The following is a 20578-nucleotide window of genomic DNA, read 5'->3' as shown; positions in this document are numbered from 1 at the left end:
CTGTCGCCCAGGCTGGAGTGCAGTGGCAGAATCTCTCAGCTCACTGCGACCTCCACCTCCCAGGCTCAAGCGATTCTCCTGCCTCAGCCTCCTGAGTAGCTGGGATTACAGACCCAGGCCACCACACCTGGCTAATTTTTGTATTTTTAGTAGAGACATAGTTTCACCATGTTGATCAGGCTGGTCTCGAACTCCTCACTTTGTGATCCACCCGCCTCAGCCTCCCAAAGTGCTGGAATTACAGGTGTGAGCAACTGCACCCGGCTGCATACTTTTTCATTCAGCCTCCACAGATACCTCTTGTTACTTATGTGACGTATTCTAATTCTCTTTCTTGTGCCTGACCTATATGTATGTCAGCATTTTTTGAAGGGATAAAGTTACCATGTTTTTTTGCAGTGTGTATCATACATACTTTTAGGTTTTAAGGAAAAAAAAAAAGCCCATTTATGTATGTACAGTAGCGGTAGGTTATAGTAAAACTCATGATTTATTTCTCAGGTATGTGCTTATTAGTAAAATCTTTTTCAAGTAAAGTTATTTTTGTTTTTTTTCCTAGTCGTGACCCCACACACAGGACTCTATGGAAGGTTGGAAATTAATCATATTACTTCATCTCCATTTTAACTAAAGTTAAAATCTTCATTATAGCATCCTAGATTGCAGGGTTTTTTTCTCTAATGGAAATAAAACTTAAATTAGTTTCTGGTATTTGTTAGTGCTCCATTTCATTTAGCTAGAATGAATGTTGCCATGAAGTAAATTCTCTCCAGGAAAACAGTGGACTCTAACATAATAAACATCACCTGTCTTTTTTTTTTCTTTCTTTCTTTTTTTTTTCTTAACAGTCTCACTCCTGTCGCCCAGGCTAGAGTGCAGTGGCATGATTACAGCTTACTGCAGCCTCGACTTCTTGGGCTCAGGTGACTCTCCCACCTCAACCTTGCAAGTAGCTGGGACTACAGGCACGCCCCACCATACCCAGCTAATTTTTGTATTAATTTTTTCTATTGTTAGTAAAGACGGGCTTTCACCATGTTGCCCAGGCTAACTGTGAACTACTGGGTACAAGCAATCCTCCCAGCTTTGCCTCCCAAAGTACTGGGATTACAGGCATGAGCCATGGCACCTGGCCCTGTCTTTCTATTATGTTTTAAAGAAAACCTAACTTTAATTTTTTTTTATTTTTTTCTAAGATGGAGTCTCACTCTGTTGCCTAGGCTGGAGTGCAGTGGCGCCATTTTGGCTCACTGCAAACTCTGCTTGCAGGGTTCAGGGATTCTCCTGCCTCAGCCTGCTGACTAGATGGGATTACAGGTGTGTGCTTCCACACCTGACTAATTTTTGTAGTTTTGTTAGAGATGGGGTTTTACCTTATTGTCCAGGCTGGTCTTGAACTCCTGGCCTCAAGTGATCTGCCCACCTTGGCCTCCCAGAGTGCTGGGTGTGAGCCACCACACCAGGCCGGTTCTTTAATAATATTGGTTTAATATGGAATTGCAGGCTTTTTTTTGTTTGTTTTTTTTTTGTTTGTTTTTTTGTTTTTTTGTTTTTTTGGAGACAGAGTCTTGCTCTGTTGCCCAGGCTGAAGTGCAGTGGCATGATCCTGGCTCACTGCAGCCTCCTGCAGTCTTCTGGGTTCAAGTGATTCTCCTGCCTCAGCCTCCCGAGTAGCTAGAACTACAAACATATGCCACCACATCCAGCCAAGAGACAGGGTTTCTCCATGCTGGCCAGGCTTGTCTTGAACTCCTTACCTCAGGTGATCCACCTGCCTTGTTCTCCCAAAGTGCTGGGATTATAGGCTTATAGGCACCAGCCATCTGGCCCAGCCGCCTTTCAAATTACTCGCCAGTGCTTCCTTTCTTTTTACATATGCATAGCATTATCTCAGCCTTAATCTTACCTCCGCCCCAGACATCCCATTTTCCTTTTTGTCCTCTTCTTGGACTCCCCATCTGTCTCCTGCCACCACCCAAAAGATGGATTCTGGTATCAGGTCAAAAGGTGAGCAGAGATTGGGCACTGTGGCTCACGCCGATAATCCCAGCACTTTGGGAGGCCAAGACAGGCGGATCACCTGAGGTCAGGAGTAGAGACTAGCCTGTCCGACTTGGTGAAACCCCGTCTCTACTAAAAATACAAAAATTAGGCTTGATCATACGCACCTGTAATCCCAGCTACTTGGAGTTTGAGGCAGGAGAATGGCTTGAAACCAGGAGGCAGAGGTTGCAGTGAGCTGAGATCTTGCCACTTTGCTCCAGCCTGGTTGACAGAACAAGACTGTCTCAAAAAAAAAAAAAAAAAAAAAAAAAAAAAAAAAAAAAAAAAAAAAAAAAAAAAAAATAGCCAGGCATGGTGGCTCATGCCTATAATCCCAGCACTTTGGGAGGCCAAGGCGAGCGGATCGCCTGAGATTGGGAGCTCGAGATCAGCCTGATAAACATGTGGAAATCCTGTGTCTACTAAAAATACAAAATTATCTGGGCATGGTGACGCATGAATCACTTGAACCCAGGAGGGGAAGGTTGCAGTGAGCCTGGGTGACAAGAGCAGAAAAAACTTCGTCTGAAAAAAAAACAAAAAAGGTGGCTAGGCACGGTGGCTCATGCCTGTAATCCCAGCACTTTGGGAGACTGAGGCGGGAGGATCACAAGGTTAGGAGTGCGAGACCAGCCTGACCAACACGGTGAAACCCCATCTTAAATAAATAAAATTTTAAAAAAAGAAAAAGGTGAGTGGACTTTGTGGAGAATATAGGAATAGGTTTTTTTTTTTTTCTTTTTCTACTTTCTACCAATTCTAGTAAATAGTACTTAGGAACTCTGATTTCTTTTTACTTAAATTTCTGTAATGTTTTCTCCTGTTTTTGGCCAAATATTTCATCATTCTCTGCTAGATGTACTTTAGTAATCATATGCCTATTAGTCTGAAGACTTTTTAATGGTGGCCTTTTGTACATTTGCCATCTCATTGGGATAAATATTCCTTCTTGGTTACCTATATGCAACTTCAGATCTTGTCTCTGCCCACTTACACATTAACATTCAAGATGGTATGGTTATCTGTGGTTGGCAGCTCTGCAGAGGGAAATCTCTCTCTCTGCCATAAAGCATCCTGTGTGCAGTGCAGCAGCTCTCTGAGAGTCTGAATACTAGCCAGCTGAGCCATTGGACTATCTGGGAATGATCTTGAAGTACAGGAAATAAGACTTCCCACCCAGTTATTTTCTTACAGTCAGGTGGAGGTTGTCATACATTTGTGTTGGGGACCCCTCAGCATTTGGATTTGGCCATGTCCTGCAGGACCTGATGACAGCTTACCTTGCAGGGAAGGAGAGTCGCTCCCAGATAGCCCTCACGAGTGGCCCTGGAGCAGGAAGTGGTGGAGCAGATCTTCCTTGTTTGGGAGGAGCCTGAGGTGGACCTCGCGTCCTGAGTCTGGAAGGTAAATTTGTTGTTACCTGTAAATTATGGTTCTGCTAGTTCATGCTATGCCAATCCAGACTTTCAGAGGTATCCCTCCTGCCAGCAAGAGAAGACAGATGACTTGGATGAAGATGGCTGTCAAGCCCTGGGTCATTTAGTCTTCTACACTTAATAATATTCATTTTAAACAAAAGGGCAGACATATCTATGAAATTACCGTATTGTTTCAACACATTGAGCACATACTGTGCTATGGCAGTGGTGCTCTTTCTTGTGGTGTTTTTGTTTCTTCATTTTTTTCTTAGAATAAACCATATGGATTGGTTTAAGAGGGCCTAGCAGAACCACAACCTTACAGGCAAGAACAAATGTCACTTTCTGCTACTTTCTCCTATACCAATCCAGACTGTAGGGACCAAAACATGATATCCTCCACCAAAGTGAACATTATTTTTTAAGCAAGCATATTGACATTTTGTTTTCTTTAATAAAATATGATTAAAATTTTTCTCCCAGCAAATGTTAAGGCTTTAAAGAATTGCAAGTCAATATGACAGATTGTCACATTTAGCTCAAAAGGGAGTCCTGTATGCCAAACTCACTTAGCAGTGTGCCAACCTGACCCCCAACTCATTAGCACAAGCATGCCTCTTTCTTCTCAATGAAAAATAAACCCAATTCACGGATTTGGTAACCAAAGAGGGATGGGTGCTGTACTGCATTCATTTAACTGCATCTATCTGCTCTAATTGGTACATCCTTACAGAAATGAATACATACCTTTTGTGTTAATATATGTTAGCTTAATCTATGTTACCTGTCTTCCTTCAAATTTCCCCTTTTATGATCGTATCTGCTGGCAATAGGGATGGCCCTACAGTCTAGAATGATATAGGGGAAAGATAGCAGAACCTGAAGAGTCTAGTCCTAAAGTTTAAAAAAAAAAAAAAGGAAGAGGTAGTCACAATGAATATATTATTTTTTGCACAACTCCAAGAGATAATTGTTTGTACCCTTCCAGAACTGTAAATAGTTGAGATAGTCCATAACGCCAAGTTACTGAGGTATACTCATTGCTTACTACTTAAACCTGTAGCCATTAATTGATTCTGTCTTTGGTTTCTAGACTTTATTCAACTTTAGTATTTGACATTCTCTTCCTCTCCTTCAGAAATTCCAGAAACTCTTGAGAGGGTAGGGGTTTAATGTTGTTTTAGGCTAGTCCTCCTGTTGGGTTAGCATCCACCAAAGTAGGAGGGTCCTTGCATGGAGGACATTTGCCCAGTGTTAAGATTGGCTAGTTCATGTAACTCCTAGATATCTTTGTTCATCTTTGAGCTTTAAGGCTATTTTGGTTTTTCCTGATTTGTTCCTACTATCAAATCTTTTATAACCTCACATAATCCTTTTCTTTATGATCGAGGTTCTAAATTTAATGAGGAACTGATTGTCCAGAGCAACACAAACTGTTTTAGTATTATCAGCATTTATATTCTTAAATTTGCTTATTTGACTTAATTTACCATTGCATAAGTTCCAAGTAATTGTGAATTGCCTTGAGTTTTAAAGGTTAAAATGTAATAGAAACTGTACTTTGGAAACATCTGTTAGATTTTAGAAAATCCCTTCATGATGCTCATTTAATTGATTTTCCGAGTCCCCATCTTAACCATTTGCTGTGGGAAACTAGTGATTACCAGTTCTAACGTTGGAAGTTTTATCTTTATAGTAATTTCTGCATGAGAAATTTTGAAATAATAATTTAAATAGTTTACCATGGTACTCATCTCCAAAACTCTTCAACTCCACCTTCTTAATAACTATCCAGTGCTTTTCCCTCATGTCCATCTTCGTGGACTAGATTTATATTCTGTGAATTTAACTTAAATTAAAAATACAAATAATCTAGTTTCATTTCTCTTATTCATGTTGTTGGAAACCACGTTGCTGACTGGAATTGTTTTTCTTTCTGCTCTTTGGCCACATCTTTTAAAATTAGAAATTAGGGTAAGAGAATTCATTCAGTACATATTAAAAATAATAAATTTCTTAAATCAGCTTAATCCTATGAAATCTGCTGTCGAATTTGTAATTTTACTTTTAGAAAAATTGCTGCTTAAATCTTGTATTAGGACAGTATCGAATTTTGAAGTCAGCATGGACCTAGTCTAATATATGTGAATTCTTTCTTGTTTGTCCCTGACACTGGCTTTTTCCAGATAGAATTCTATGAAACAAATTAAATAAATATGAATTAAAATGCCATTTTTAGTTTAACATTCCTATTATGATGGTAATGCTTAATTTTCATTCATATGTTTTAGGCTTTCTGTTAATAAGACAATAATTTAATGATGTTTGTATGACAGGCACCTATGGGGACCTGCTGGGGTGATATCTCAGAAAATGTGAGAGTAGAAGTTCCCAATACAGACTGCAGCCTACCTACCAAAGTCTTCTGGATTGCTGGAATTGTAAAATTAGCAGGTGAAAAGCATGAATAATCATTTAGTAATCCTTGTAACGTTTTGTAAAAAAGCATGTTTATAAATTTTGCAAGTATTGCCAAATAAAAATATGATATAGGGCAGGGGTTGGCAAATTGTTTTCTGTGAAAAGCCAAACAAATATTTTCAACTTTGCAGGCCATATGATCTCTATCACAGCTGCTCATCTCTATCATCATAGCATGAAGGCATCCTTAGCAATACGTAAACAAATGGACTTAACTGTGTTCCAGTAGAACTTTACAGGAAATTTGAATTTCATTTTATTGTTATGTATCATGAATTGTTACCTATTCAGCCATTAAAAATGTAAAAGCCATTCTTAGATCACAGCCATAAAAATAATCCAGCAACAGACCAGATATATGGGTCATAATGTATATGTTACTTTGAAAAGTAACTAAAGTTAAGGTACTAAAAAACGTGATAAGAGCTGGCCACTGTGGCTCATGCCTGTAATTGCAGCTCTTAGTGGGGCAGAGGCAGGAGGATAGTTGAGCCTAGGAGTTCAAGACCCACCTGGGCAATATAGCAAGACCCATTCTCCATATTAAAAAGACGTAAGAACCTTAATACCAAATTTATACAAGTATTGACAAATATGTATCTTGGGTTCTTCCTTTCTCTTTATTCCCACTGCCTCTACCATACCAAGCCCTTTACTGCTCATGAAATAAAACATGTTAGGTATCTATTATGATCGGCAATGTGGACAAAGGATGGGGTCCAGAAGACTTGTATTTTTTTCCAGCATACTCACATCTGCCAAATGTTGAATACTACAACCATTAGTATGGTAAGATACTCAGTGACTAGTGTAGTAGGGCAGTATAAAGGAGAGGCAGGCAGCCACTCAAAAGAAAAGTTATCTTCAATTACTACTGTGACAGATACCTAACTCCTATTCTCTCTGGTCTCATTTCCGGCATTTGCCTCAAAACACTCTGCAAACTGCTGTACTGTGTACTGCTAATTGACTTAATTAACCTAAAAATTATTTTGTTTTTCTGTTCAAGCATTTTTAATGGCTATTTAAAGGATCGAGATGGCCAGTTTTTATGGCTATTGATGAGTTTGCACCATATACCATGTGCCAGATGTATTGTTGTTCTCCAGCATAAATGATCCATTGTAATGAGGCCAATCTCCCTATCTCCTTCATACAGCACGTTTTTGTCACGTCTTGCAAGAGTGTCCCATCTCTGTACTCAACTGTATTATCCAGGTCAATTCCCCATCTTTTTCTTGTAACATTTTCCCAGCTGTATAAGCATTCACTAAATGCTTATTCTCTACACTATAATTTAAAACAACAGCATATTATTTTTTTCCTGGGTGTTAGTTACATTTAAATAGCTCTTAAGATCCGTGCATTTACTATCCAAAAGTTACTTCAGCCTTCCATCTCTGATTTTACATTTCTTGTTTATCTAATTGCATCATGTAACTTCTTTTAAGCCACTTTAATCCCATTGTAGAAGTAAGCCTAATGTTAACCAAAAGCTAGAGTTCAGCAATAATTAGCAAACTCATAAATTGTTCTGTGAAATTACTGAATTTTAAAACTGAACGTTTAATGCTATAAATTTTCACAGACGTGAAAAGGCTGACTGAACTTGGCTCCTAACCTGCGATACACATATATTGGCCCTTTTCTATTTCATTAAAGACCTTAAATTAAATTGGAATCTTTTATCATCAGAAAGTTTGTAAAATTATAAATAGGATACATAATTTATTTTTTGTGCTTTCCAAGAACAAGCCTTCCTATTAGCCTAGGACATACAGTTTTTAACTCATTTACATGATTTTCTTTGTGTTTATTAAACTTTTTACCTGGCATATTCAAATCTTATTTCTAAATACATAGGACAGAAAAATTTAGATTCTTAAAGTATCCACATTCAAATTACCCAGGAGTAGTTGTCCACCTAAGCTGCTGGATAAAGCAATTTCTTTGAAATATACTTCAAGGTCAGACACTGGCTCATGCCTGTAATCCTAGCACTTTGGGAGAGCAAGGCGAGCAGATCACCTGAGATCAGGAGTTCAAGACCAGCCTGGCCAACATGGTGAAACCCTGTCTCTACAAAATACAAACATTAGCTGGGTGTGGTGGCACATACCTGTAATCCCAGCTACTTGGAGGCTGAGGCAGGAGAATCACTTGAACCCAGGAGGTGGAGGTGCAGCAAGCCAAGATCATACCACTACACTCCAACCTGAGCGATAAAGCAAGACCCTGTCTCCATAAATTCATATATGTAATTACTGTATATATAATATAAATAATACATATTTATGTTTTTATATTTCTATATTTATATAATAGGTATATTTTATATACCTATTATATAACATATATGTTATATATGTAATTATATATATGCCTGTAATCCCAGCTACTCAGGAAGGTGAGGTAAGAGAATTGCTTGAACCCAGGAGGTCAAGGTTATAGTGAGGCAAGATCATGCCTCTGCACTACAGCCTAGGCAGCAGAGCAAGACTCCATCTCAAGGAAGAAAAGAAAAAGAATTGGGTACAATTGAAATACGTTCAAGGATGCCATGCTCTGAAAACAGTTGAACTAACTGCACCGAACAAATGCTTCTCAAAGCTTGGTCCCTAGACCAGCAGTAAGAGCATCACCTGAGGACTTGTTAAAAAGGCATAGTCTCAGTTCTACCCAAGATCTACAAAATCAGAATCTCTGGAGTGGGACCCAGCATCTTTCTGTTAACAAAGCCTGCAGGTGATTCTATTGCAGATAGACACTAGTTTGACAACTGCTATCAGATGCTCTACTGTTTAACTTTATTACTATGTGGTGATTTATTTCTGGGTTTCAGGTTACAATGCCCTTTTAAGATATGAAGGATTTGAAAATGACTCTGCTCTGGACTTCTGGTGCAATATATGTGGTTCTGATATCCATCCAGTTGGTTGGTGTGCAGCCAGCGGAAAACCTCTTGTTCCTCCTAGAAGTAAGTAGCTCATTTACCCTTACTGTAATTTTATATATGTGTACTTTAATGCTGTTTTACACATAGTAATGTTAAAGTAATATGGAAATTAAAGGCCTGGCATAGGGACTCATGCGTGTAATCCCACTTTGGGAGGCCAAGGCAGGTGGATCACTTGAGGTCAGGAGTTTGAGACCAGCCTGACCAACATGGCGAAACCCTGTCTTTACTAAAAATACAAAAATTAGCCCAGCGTGATGGCGTGTGCCTGTAGTCCCAGCTACTCAGGAGGCAGAGGCAGAAGAATCACTTAAACCCAGGAGATGGAGGTTGCAATCTCTCCTGAGCTGAGATTGCACCACTGCACTCCAGCCTGGGTGACAGAGCAAGACTCCATCTCAAAAAAAAAATAAAGAAATTAAAATAATTTTTTTGGTGTCAAGCAGCCTTTTGCTGGCAAGACATATGCTTGCTTTCTGTATATTTACTTTTCAGAATGTTAGTAGTCTGACTTGCAAGGAAATTTGTTACCTTTTTTTTAAACAATTTATGAAGCACTTCGTTTTTGCAAAGTGTAACTGGTTATTTCTTCTATTTTAGCTATTCAGCATAAGTATACAAACTGGAAAGCTTTTTTAGTGAAACGACTTACTGGTGCCAAAACACTTCCTCCTGATTTCTCACAAAAGGTAAAAACAGGATCTTATAAAGACTGAAGAGCTCTATAAAACAAGGGTAACGAACATTTTTAAAGAATTGGTTTAATTTTGTGAACCAGATGATCTGTGTTACATTTCAAGCGCATTCAGTATTTTTTACGTTATAATACGAAAATTCCTTGTAGACCTTTGTCACAAATTTCGAGCAGTTTTTTTTTTTTTTGTATACTTTTATTTTAAGGTTTCAGAGAGTATGCAGTATCCTTTCAAACCTTGCATGAGAGTAGAAGTGGTTGACAAGAGGCATTTGTGTCGAACACGAGTGGCAGTTGTGGAAAGTGTCATTGGAGGAAGATTAAGACTAGTGTATGAAGAAAGCGAAGATAGAACAGATGACTTCTGGTGCCATATGCACAGCCCGTTAATTCATCATATCGGTTGGTCTCGAAGCATAGGTCATCGTTTCAAAAGATCTGGTAAGCACCTATCACAAGAACTCCTGTCGAAAGTATCATTGAGGCTGAATTATACTAGTTGGTTATTTTTCTCTACAGTATTGCATAGATCAAAAATAGCATTCTAGTTGTTTGGGCTGCTTATTCTACCTTAATTAGTGAAGGTTCACACTATATTAGTGTCCTAGTAAATTTTTTTGTATTCCTTCCGCTTGTTCTCCAAACGAATGCACTTTTGGTCACAACTACAATTGTTTCTTTTATTATTCAGCCCATTTGAAAGATCTAAAGATACCTTTCCCTTTCCATTCAATTTTAATCAAAACAGCAAGATTAAATGTGGTTAGAGTTAATACTAAGCACATGAAAACATGCTTCTAAAGTTGTAATTCTCTAAGGAATTACATTAAAACTATGAGCATTAAAATTGGCTGAATGTATTTAGCTGAAAGCATATATGCACATGTACTCTGAAGAGAGAAAAGACTATTAAAGAATAGTATTCATCCCAAATGTAGAAGGCATGTCTTTTTGCCATGTTTTATAGTATGACATACTTTGTGAGTTTGAAACCTTCAAAGAACGTGGTTTTTGGTCTTCTCACAAATGCTGACAGATTAGTGTGTAACTTTTCCTTGTAGATATTACAAAGAAACAGGATGGACATTTTGATACACCACCACATTTATTTGCTAAGGTAAGAAGTTTTTATAAGAACCCTCATTTGTAAATTAGGTTTGAAAGAGGGTTGTGGGTTTTTTCCTAAAATGATGGAAATCACAATTACATATGTTCACTTAAGAGAATTAAGACTTGTAAATCCATAGGTGTCACAACTCTTTATTATGATTATTCTTAAATTCTATTTGTCTGAATTCTCTCTAAACCTTATTGGAAGTTGGAGTTATAATATTAGGTAGGTAGGAGAAGGCACCTGGTAAATCTTTTCACATTGGTAATATTTTAGTTATTAAAATAACAACATTAGTAACAGTAGATGTGCTTTCATATAATTCTTTAGGTAAAAGAAGTAGACCAGAGTGGGGAATGGTTCAAGGAAGGAATGAAATTGGAAGCTATAGACCCATTAAATCTTTCTACAATATGTGTCGCAACCATTAGAAAGGTAAGTTAATAGGTTTTAAAATACAGAAATGAAATGATAGGATTTGGGTGTAAGCAATAGGAGCCTCCAAGCATATTCATTTTGACAGAAAATGTGTATGTGTATATATATCTTTACTAGGGAGAAGGTTGCTAGGAATTTCAAAATAAATTTGAATTCTCTGATCTTTCTTATATAGTTTATTGTCAGATTGTCACTTTGAGTCTGCTAAGATTATTTGTGGAAGTATATCCTAATTTAGAGGGAAAATATTTACATTACTTCTAGTCAAGACTAGTCCAAGTCAGAATTTTAACAAGGTCAAGTGTATCTTGAGTTTCCTATGTTTCCTTTTTAGGCCTTTTTCGTAGTACTTTATTGCTTCTTTTCTCTTTTCCCTCTCATATGAAACTGCTCTTAAAAAAAAGGCCTAGAAGAGAGGGTCTTCGGGCTTTTTTGTTTGTTTGTTCATTTTTTTTTTGAGACACAGTCTCTCTCTGTCGCCCAGGCTAGAGTGCAGTAGTGTGATCACAGGCTCAAGTGGCCCTCCCACCTCAGCCTCCAGAGTGGCTGGGACCACAGGTGTGTGCTATCATGCCTGGCTAATTTTCTTAGTTTTATTTTTGTAGATACAGGGTCTCCCTAGGTTGCCCAGGCTGGTCTCAGACTACTGGGTTCAAGCAGTCCTCCCAAAGTGCTGGGATTGTAGCCAGAGCCACGGCACCCAGCATTTTTTTTTTTTTAGATGTGGTCTCACTCTGTCGCCCAGGCTGGAGTTTAGTAGCACAATGTCAGGTCACTACAACCTCTGCCTCCCTCCCAGGCTCAAGCAGTCCTCCTGCCTTTGCCTCCCAAGTAGCTGGGACAACAGGTGCATGCCACCACACCCAGCCAATTTTGTTGTTGTTGTTTTCTTAGCAGTGGGGTCTCAGTGTATTACCCAGGATAGTCTCAAACTCCTGAGCTCAAGCAATCCTCCTGCCTCAGCCTCCTGAGTAACTGATTACAAGCAGGAGCCGCCATGCCTGGCTAACATTGGTGTTTTTTTTCCTAAGGCTCTAGGTGAATCTCATGTACAGCCATGGTCAAGAATCACTGATGGAAAATCTGCTTACATAAAGATGTAACTTAAATCATGAATTGCATCTCAACCATTTAAAACCTTTAGCTAAAAGAAAAACAATTACAATGGCTGCCATGTCACATGGTCACACAGCTAGACAAGACTGGCTCCAAACCCTGTTCTTCCTCTTTTTCTGACTAATGATCAGAACAACCTGATAAGATTTAAAACACAGATTCCTGAAACACCCTCAATCATGTTAAAAAGAAAAGGCTGGGTGCAATGGCTCACACCCATCCGTAATCCCAGCACTTTGAGAGGCCAAGGTGGGTGGATCACATGAGGTCAGGAGTTTAAGACCAGCCTGGTCAACATGATGAAACCCCATCTCCACTAAAAATATAAAAATGAGCCAGCTGTGGTGGTGCTTGCCTGTAATCCCAGCTACTCAAAAGACTGAGGCAAGAGAATCGCTTGAACCCGGAAGGTGGAGATTGCAGTGAGCTGAGATTGTACCACTGCACTCTAGCCTAGGCATATAGAGCAAGACTCCATCTCAAACAACAGAGAAAAAAAAAAAAAAAAACATGGATTTCCATGACCTCCATATCTACACAATCAGAATCCCAATAAAGGCTAGGCGTGGTGGCTCATGCTTATAAGTCCAGTACTTTGGGAGGCTGAGGTGGGAGAATCCTTTCAGATCCAGCTCTTACCCATGACTTGACAGCAGTCTCTGTGTGCATTCTAATTACTGAGAAAGAGTCTGAATAGCTGAACTAAGCCTTTGGTTTGGTTCCATACAAGATACATACAAGATTCTAGTCCAGTCAGCTATATTAAAAGAATGAAGAAAGGAAACCCATGTAAGTGGGGTAGTTCTGTCCAGAAGTCTTAGGCAAAGCTGTCAAGCTTGAGAGTAGGAAAGTTAGTGTACATGTTTAACACGTAGAAATAACCAAAGAAAGGAACTTGGGGGAAGAGACCAAAAGATAACGTGGGACCAGTATTACAGGCTTTAAACACTTGTCAGGTCACCCAAGAGTTCTTTGGTAGACAGGATAGCCTGGTAAAGGTTCTGGCCTGAACAGAGATCTGACTGAAGGAAAATTTTACCGTGTAAGAGGGGCAGAATCCATAGAGGATGGCTGAAAGCAATGATATCAAACAAGATACCAAAGTCAAGACAGAGATTAATGGCAAGGTAAGATAGAGTTGTGGAACACGGTGATTGATTACCTCTAAAGGAGTAAGAGGTGTTATGGATTTGATACCCTGTACTAACACCAAGAATATGTTCAGCACGCAGGTAAAATGCTGGACCGAGACACTGGAAGGGAGGCAAACTCATGATAAAACTTTAGGAATCACTGGTTTAGAAGTTGATCATTGTAGTACTAGGGTGGATAAGGTCATCAAAAACAGAAAGAAAAGAGCTGAAATCAGAAACTTGAAGGTTGGAGGTGAAAGAGCAAGTACCGAAAGGAATAGAGAAAGAATGATCAGAGTTGAGAAGATTGATTGGTAGACCAGAATGTGATATGAGACTAGCAGAAAATGTTTCAGAAAGTTAAGAGCAGGCTGGATGCAGTAGCTCACACCTGTAATCCTAGAACTTTGGAAGGCAGAGGTGAGCAGATCGCTTGAGCCCGCTTTGGCCCCCAGGAGTTCTCGACCAGCCTGAGCAATAGGACAACACTGTCTCTACAAAATTAGCTGGGTGTGGTGGCATACCTATAGTCCCAGCTGCCCGGGAGGCTAAGGTGGGGATCACCTGAGCTCAGGGAAGTTGGCTGCAGTAAGCCGTGATCGCACCACTGCATCCCAGCCTGGGCGACCTTGTCTCAAAAGATACTTAGTGAGGCTCAAGTTTGAGGAGGGTAGTGCTGGGGGAAAAGGCCATTGGGTTGGGCAAACTAGGAGTTTATTAATGAATTTAGCAATTTAGTTAAAGGCAAAATACTGCAGGGAAAAAAAAATTGCCAAAAGCAAAAATTCAACAAATATATAAAAGAATATTTGGGAGGCAGAAGCACTTGAGGCCAGGAGTTCAAAACCAGCCCAGCCAACATGGTGAAACCCCATCTCTACTAAAAATAGAAAAATCAGTCAAGTGTGGTGTTGAACGCCTGTAATCCCAGCTACTCAGGATGCTGAGGCAGGAGAATTACTTGAGCCTGGGAGGGGGAGGTTGCAGTAAGCTGAGATTGCACCACGGCACTCCAGCCTGGTCAACAAAGGGAGACTCCATCTCAAAAAAAAAAATGTGTATATATTTAGATACACACGCACGCGCACACACACACACACACACACATACTTACACACACAATAAAAGAGTAGATAAAGACAAAAATCAGACTGCAAGGAGTTACATAGTATGTAACTTGAGTCTCTGGGTGAATAGAGTTTATTCTGTAACTTTGAACCTATTTCAAAGTAAAATTTTTTTTTTATTTAGACGAAGTCTTACTGTGTCGCCCAGGCTGGGTTACAGTGGTGCAATCTCTGCTCACTGCAATCTCCGCCTCCTGGGTTCAATCAGTTCTCCCTGCCTCAGCCTCCCAAGTACTGGGATTACAGGCGCCACCACCATGCCCAGCTAATTTTTTGTATTTTTACTGGAGACGAGGTTTTGCCATGTTGGCCAAGCTGGTCTCGAACTCCTGATCTCAGGTGATCGACCCGCCTGGGCCTCCCAAAGCACTGGGATTACAGACGTGAGCCACCACACCCAGCCAAAATATTTTTGGTATAATGGAAACTGGGAAACATTAGAATGTAAGAGATGCTCTTTTGAGAGCATAATTCCAGTGGGAATAGGGCAAGATGGAGAAATTTGTCTTAGGGTGTTTTTTGGGGGGTGGGAGGTTTGGTTGGTTGGTTGGCTGCTTGGTTTTTTTTTGTTTGTTTGTTTTGGGTTTTTTTTGTTTGTTTGTTTGTTTTTGAGATGGAGTTTCGCTTTTATTGCCTAGGCTGGAGTGCAGTGGCGTCATCTCAGCTTTCTACAGCTTCCACCTCCTGGCTGCAGGATATTCTCCTGCCTCAGCCCCACAAGTAGCTGGGATTACAGGCATGCACCACCACACCCAGCTGATTTTGTATTTTTAGTAAAGGTGGGGTTTCTCCATGTTGGTCAGGCTGGTCTCGAACTCCCCACCTCAGGTGATCCGGCAGCCTCAGCTTCCCAAAGTACTGGGATTACAAGTATGAGCCACTGCACCCGGCCAGTTTGTCTTAGTTTTAAAAAGAGGGGCAGCCTGGCTGAGGTGGGTGGATCACCTGAGGTCAGGAGTTTGAGACCAACCTGGCCAACATGACGAAACCCCATCTCTACTAAAAATACGAAAATTAGCCAGCATGATGGCGCATGCCTGTAATCCCAGCTACTCAGGAGGCCGAGGCAGAGCAATCACTTGAACCCTGGAGGTGGAGGTTGCAGTGAGCCAAGATTGTACCATCACACTCCAGCCTGAGAGACAAGAGTGAAACTCCATCTCAGAAAAAAGACGGGGAGGGTGTGGAGGGCAGCTGGGCTGGGTGGCTTGTGCCTGTAATCCCAGCACTTTGGGATCCTTGTCCAAGGCACAAGGATCAGTTGAGCCCAGGAGTTTGAGACCAGCCTGAGCAACATGGTGAGACCCCATCTCTATAAAATGAAAATTTAAAAATTAGCCAAGTGTGATGGTGTGCACCTATAGTCCTAGCTACTTGGGAAGCAGAGACAGAAGGATTGCTTGAGCTGGGGAGATCAAGGCTGCAATGAGCCGTGTTCGCACAATTACACTCTAGCCTGAGCGACAGAGGGAGACCTTGACTCAAAAAGGGGGAGTGAGGTACTTGTTACAACCGCCTCTGAGGCTTGAAGAAAGGAACAAGAGGACCCTTACGTGGACCATCCTTAGCATCTGCCATAGAGGAGTATGGTTATCTGCAGCATAAAAGAGATCAAGTTGGAGCTTGAAGAAGATGGAGACAGTTCAGAAAAACTCTCTGTGATAAATCAGAAAGAAAGAAGTAAAAGTGTTACCAAGTAGGACTTGGAGCTTAGCTGAGATTAGATAGGTAAATTTTAAGAGCACTCAGCCCAGTTTCATGATGCTGCAACAGCAGGTGGCTATAGCCATGATCAAAGGCACTGCTTTTCCCAGACCTCTGAGGTCAGTTCTAGGTAATCCTGCTTTTATTTCTGGAACACACTAGAATTTACATCGATTTTTTTCATTGGAACTTCCGTTAACTCAATAAAGAAGCTTGTTTTACTTTTAAGAGACCTTTATATAATAGATTTTCCTTTCTTTTAGAATGTCAAAATATTATTTTTATAATAGTGGTATCTAATTTCAAGTACTTAGGATTCTCTTAATTTAAAAGGTGCTAGCTGACGGATTCCTGATGATTGGGATCGATGGCTCAGAAGCAGCAGACGGATCTGACTGGTTCTGTTATCATGCAACCTCTCCTTCTATTTTCCCTGTCGGTTTCTGTGAAATTAACATGATTGAACTTACTCCACCCAGAGGTACTTCATCTAATATAAACACTGGATTTTAATCCTTGCTTTCTTCTTACATGGTTTCTGTTAACATCACTTAACGCAGCCCTAGATTTTCTTGCTGAGTATATATATAATGTGTGTGGATAAACATACATACAAGAGCTGTAGGTTGCTCTAAAAACATAAAGTACTGTATTCTAGCTTACTTTAATAAATTACAGTAGTATAGAATTTTTCCTGAGCATCTGTGTATTTTATAATATGAATTGATATTCTCATACTCTGTTGAATCAGTAATATAGGTTCAACAGGCTTATGGCATTGATGATTTTTTTCCCCCAATAAAGACAGGGTCTTGCTTTGTTGCCCAGGCTGGATTGTGCCCATGGCATAATCATAGCTCACGGTAGCTTCCAACTCCTGGACCCAAGCAATCCTCCCACCTCAGCCTCCCTGGTAGCCGAAACTACAGCTGAAAAGCACAACCATGCCTGACTTTTTTTGTTTTTTCTTTTTTCTTTGTATGTACAGATGGGAATCTCACTATGTTACCCGAAGCTGGTCTTAAAGTCCTGGCCTCAAGTGATCCTTCCACCTCAGTCTCCCCAAAGTGCTGGGATTAGGGATGAACCATCACACTTAGCTATGTGGACTTTTTTTTTTTAAGACAGTCTCTCTCTGTCACCCAGGCTGGAATGCAATGGTGCTATCTCAGCTCTCTACAGCCTCTTCCTCCTGGGTTCAAGTGATTCTCCTGCCTCCCCTCCCAAGTAGCTGTAATTACAGGCGTGCACCACCATACCCAGCTAATTTTTGTATTTTTCATAGAGACCGGGTTTCACCATGTAGATCACCCACCTTGGCTTCCCAGTGTGCTGGGATTATAGGCATGCACCACTGCATCCAGCCCTAGGTGGGCTTTTAAAAGGATTACTGTTTTACTTAGGGTTTAACCAGTGTTTTTCCCAATTTTAGTATTTGAGCATTAAGTTATTTGTCTAAGAAAGGAGGAAAGCTATAACAGAGGTCTATATAAAAATAGTATTTGCTCAGCTAGTTTTCTTTCTTGGATGGAAAGAAAAATATCACTCCACAGTGTTAGGTGCTAGACTATTCTAAAGTCTAGGATTGAAAGAGCAAAAATGTACCCTTGTAGTAAACAGAAAAAGAGAGCCATTTCTGTGTTAGAGTAAGTAGGCACTCCAGTGTTTCTAGAAAAGGGAGGGAAATCTGTGTAACATGGAGAAATTATTGCACTTGACAGTATTAGCATGAGTTAAAAATTAATCATATAGGCCAGATGCAGTGGTTTACACCTGTAATCCCAGCACTTTGGGAGACTGAGGCAGGATTGCTTGAGACTAGGAGTTTGAGAACAACCTGGGCAACGTAGGGAGACCTTGTCTCTACTAAAAACAGCAAAAATTAGCCTGTCACAGTGGCATGCACCTGTAGTCCCAGCTACTCGAGAGACTAAGGCAGGAGGATCACTTAAGCCCTGGAGGTTGAGGCTGCAGTAAGCCGTTGAGGGCGCCACTGCACTCCAGCCTGGGTGATAGAGCAAGACCCTGTCTCAGAAAAAATAAAGTTTATCATATAACCTATGCTCTTGAGATTTTGTGCACTGTTGCTTTTTGTCTGCATTTTCATATTATGCTAATTTTAAATGAACTTATACTTAAACCAGTTGTGTTTTTTAGGTTACACAAAACTTCCTTTTAAATGGTTTGACTACCTCAGGGAAACTGGCTCCATTGCAGCACCAGTAAAACTATTTAATAAGGTAAATTTAAGTGAGAGTATAATTACGTGAGGACTTTTTGATGCCCCACAAATAGAATGTATATTAATAAAAATGTCTTTGCCTTATATTAGAATTTCTTAGTGGAGATACAAATAAACATAATATAACAATGAAACAATATAAATTTCTTTTATCTAGGAATCAAAACTTGTTTCTAAACTATGTTTCATTTTTAATCTGAGTGAAATAGAAATGAATACTTTTCCTAACTAGTTCTTAAATGCTTCACCTTCGTATTATGTTTAAAAGATTATTTGAAATTTATGGTTTAAATTATGTTATTTAGCTAGTTGCTTCTGTTTTTGGCTTTCTTAGTGATAGCAGTGTTGCACATTCTTTCTTCTTTATACCAATATTAATGTTTTCCTCTCTGTGTCAGGATGTTCCAAATCACGGATTTCGTGTAGGAATGAAATTAGAAGCAGTAGATCTCATGGAGCCACGTTTAATATGTGTAGCCACAGTAACTCGCATTATTCATCGTCTCTTGAGGATACATTTTGATGGATGGGAAGAAGAGTATGATCAGTGGGTAGACTGTGAGTCCCCTGACCTCTATCCTGTAGGGTGGTGTCAGTTAACTGGATATCAGCTACAGCCTCCCGCATCACAGTGTAAGTTGGTATACAGAAAAGGTGTCCTTTTGTAAAAATCAGCAATTCTCCAGAGGACTATCTCACATAAATCATCTTGTGAGCTCACAGGACAAGAATATACCTATGTCTGATTGGTTGCCAGGTAAGACATTAAGACTCAACAACAATATCACAGAATCAGACCATGTGTACGATGGCAGTGTGAACCCAATAGTCAATTACATAATGACTATAGAAGCACCACAGTCACCAAACTAAACTAGACTTACTATTTTAGTGAGTTAAAAATTATAGACTAAAAGTTTATTGGTATGTAATAAATACTTTTGAGTAAATAGTGGAATCTGTCTCATGTTGAGGCTATGGTTTTGTAGGAACAAGTACCCTTATTTTCAAAGTATCATGCACTTAAATGAGTTTAATGGTCTTGGTAAAGATAGTTCATCTAAGTTGTATCTAGACAACTGTATCATCAAAGTTGTAAGCAATTATTTGGTACCAATTTTCCCTTTTATTTTTCAGCATCGAGAGAAAACCAATCAGCTTCGTCAAAACAGAAGAAAAAGGCTAAGTCCCAGCAATACAAAGGACATAAGAAAAGTGGGTCACCACGTGGTGTTCACATACATTTTCTAATTGTTAACTAATTGGAATCACAGTATTCTTGGACAGAAAATGATATCTCTTGTGAGAACTGATGATTGTGCATTATGTATTATGCTTAAAGGTGCAGTATGCCGTAAAAGGCAAACCCTTTCAATAATGAGAAACATATTTTACTGACAGGAGAAATTATTACCACAGTATTTAAAGCATACGTGGTAAAGAATAGAGCCTGTGAATGATTCTTGAAATAATATATAAAACCTACTAGAAGTTAATCCTTTTTAAAAACCATTTAAAAAAATAAATTAGCGGCCGGGCATGATGGCTCACGCCTGTAATCCCAGCACTTTGGGAGGCCAAGGCGGGTGGATCACCTGAAGTCAGGAGATTGAGACCATCCTGGCTAACACGGTGAAACCCCGTCTCTACTAAAAATACAAAAAATTAGCCAGGTATGGTGGCATGAGCCTGTAGTCCCAGCTACTTGGGAGGCTGAGGCAGGAGAATCGCTTGAACCCAGGAGGCGTAAGTTGCAGTGAGCCAAGGTCGCACCACTGCACTCCAGCCTGGGCAACAGAGCGAGACTCCGTCTCAAAAAAAAAAAAATAGCAGACAATTGATGCTTACAGTACATGTGAAACCTAATAAACCCATTTTTCTTAGCAAAACTTTCTAGAGTGATACTGGTAAGAAATCCAGGTTGCTGGCTAACAAAGTCAAGCTTCACCAAATTTTTCTAGAAATGCTTTCTGTACCATGTTTTACCTTACGATGAATTGTTGTTGGCATTTATAGCCAAAGTAATAAAAAATATATTAACTATATTTGATTTTTTTTAAATCTTACTTCCCCCACCATAGAAAGTCATAGCTTTCTCTCTTCATAAAACTTGTC

At 39.7% G+C, this 20578-nt stretch overlaps 1 protein-coding gene across 14 annotated transcripts in view; it reads left to right on the top strand.

The window, feature by feature from the left end:
* Positions 1-20578, top strand: part of MBTD1 (mbt domain containing 1) — a 77617-nt gene that overhangs the window by 41569 nt on the left and 15470 nt on the right. For 13 of the 14 annotated variants that reach the window (XM_017540200.2, XM_017540198.2, XM_017540197.2 and 10 more), the window contains 10 exons: positions 5798-5915; positions 8785-8919; positions 9499-9587; positions 9799-10033; positions 10654-10709; positions 11034-11138; positions 16555-16702; positions 18379-18461; positions 18862-19096; positions 19601-19678. In XM_017540200.2, coding sequence (XP_017395689.1) covers positions 5798-5915; positions 8785-8919; positions 9499-9587; positions 9799-10033; positions 10654-10709; positions 11034-11138; positions 16555-16702; positions 18379-18461; positions 18862-19096; positions 19601-19678 — 1282 coding nt within the window. Of the gene's footprint in view, positions 1-5797; positions 5916-8784; positions 8920-9498; positions 9588-9798; positions 10034-10653; positions 10710-11033; positions 11139-16554; positions 16703-18378; positions 18462-18861; positions 19221-19600; positions 19679-20578 lie in introns of all 14 variants that reach the window. The other variant, XR_001828585.2, reaches the window with a different exon arrangement.

This window comes from Cebus imitator, unplaced genomic scaffold (assembly GCF_001604975.1).
Source record: "Cebus imitator isolate Cc_AM_T3 unplaced genomic scaffold, Cebus_imitator-1.0 Scaffold123, whole genome shotgun sequence".
Taxonomy (NCBI): domain Eukaryota; kingdom Metazoa; phylum Chordata; class Mammalia; order Primates; family Cebidae; genus Cebus; species Cebus imitator.
The sequence above is the reverse complement of the archived record's forward strand: the minus strand, read 5'-3'. Positions and strand labels throughout refer to the sequence as shown.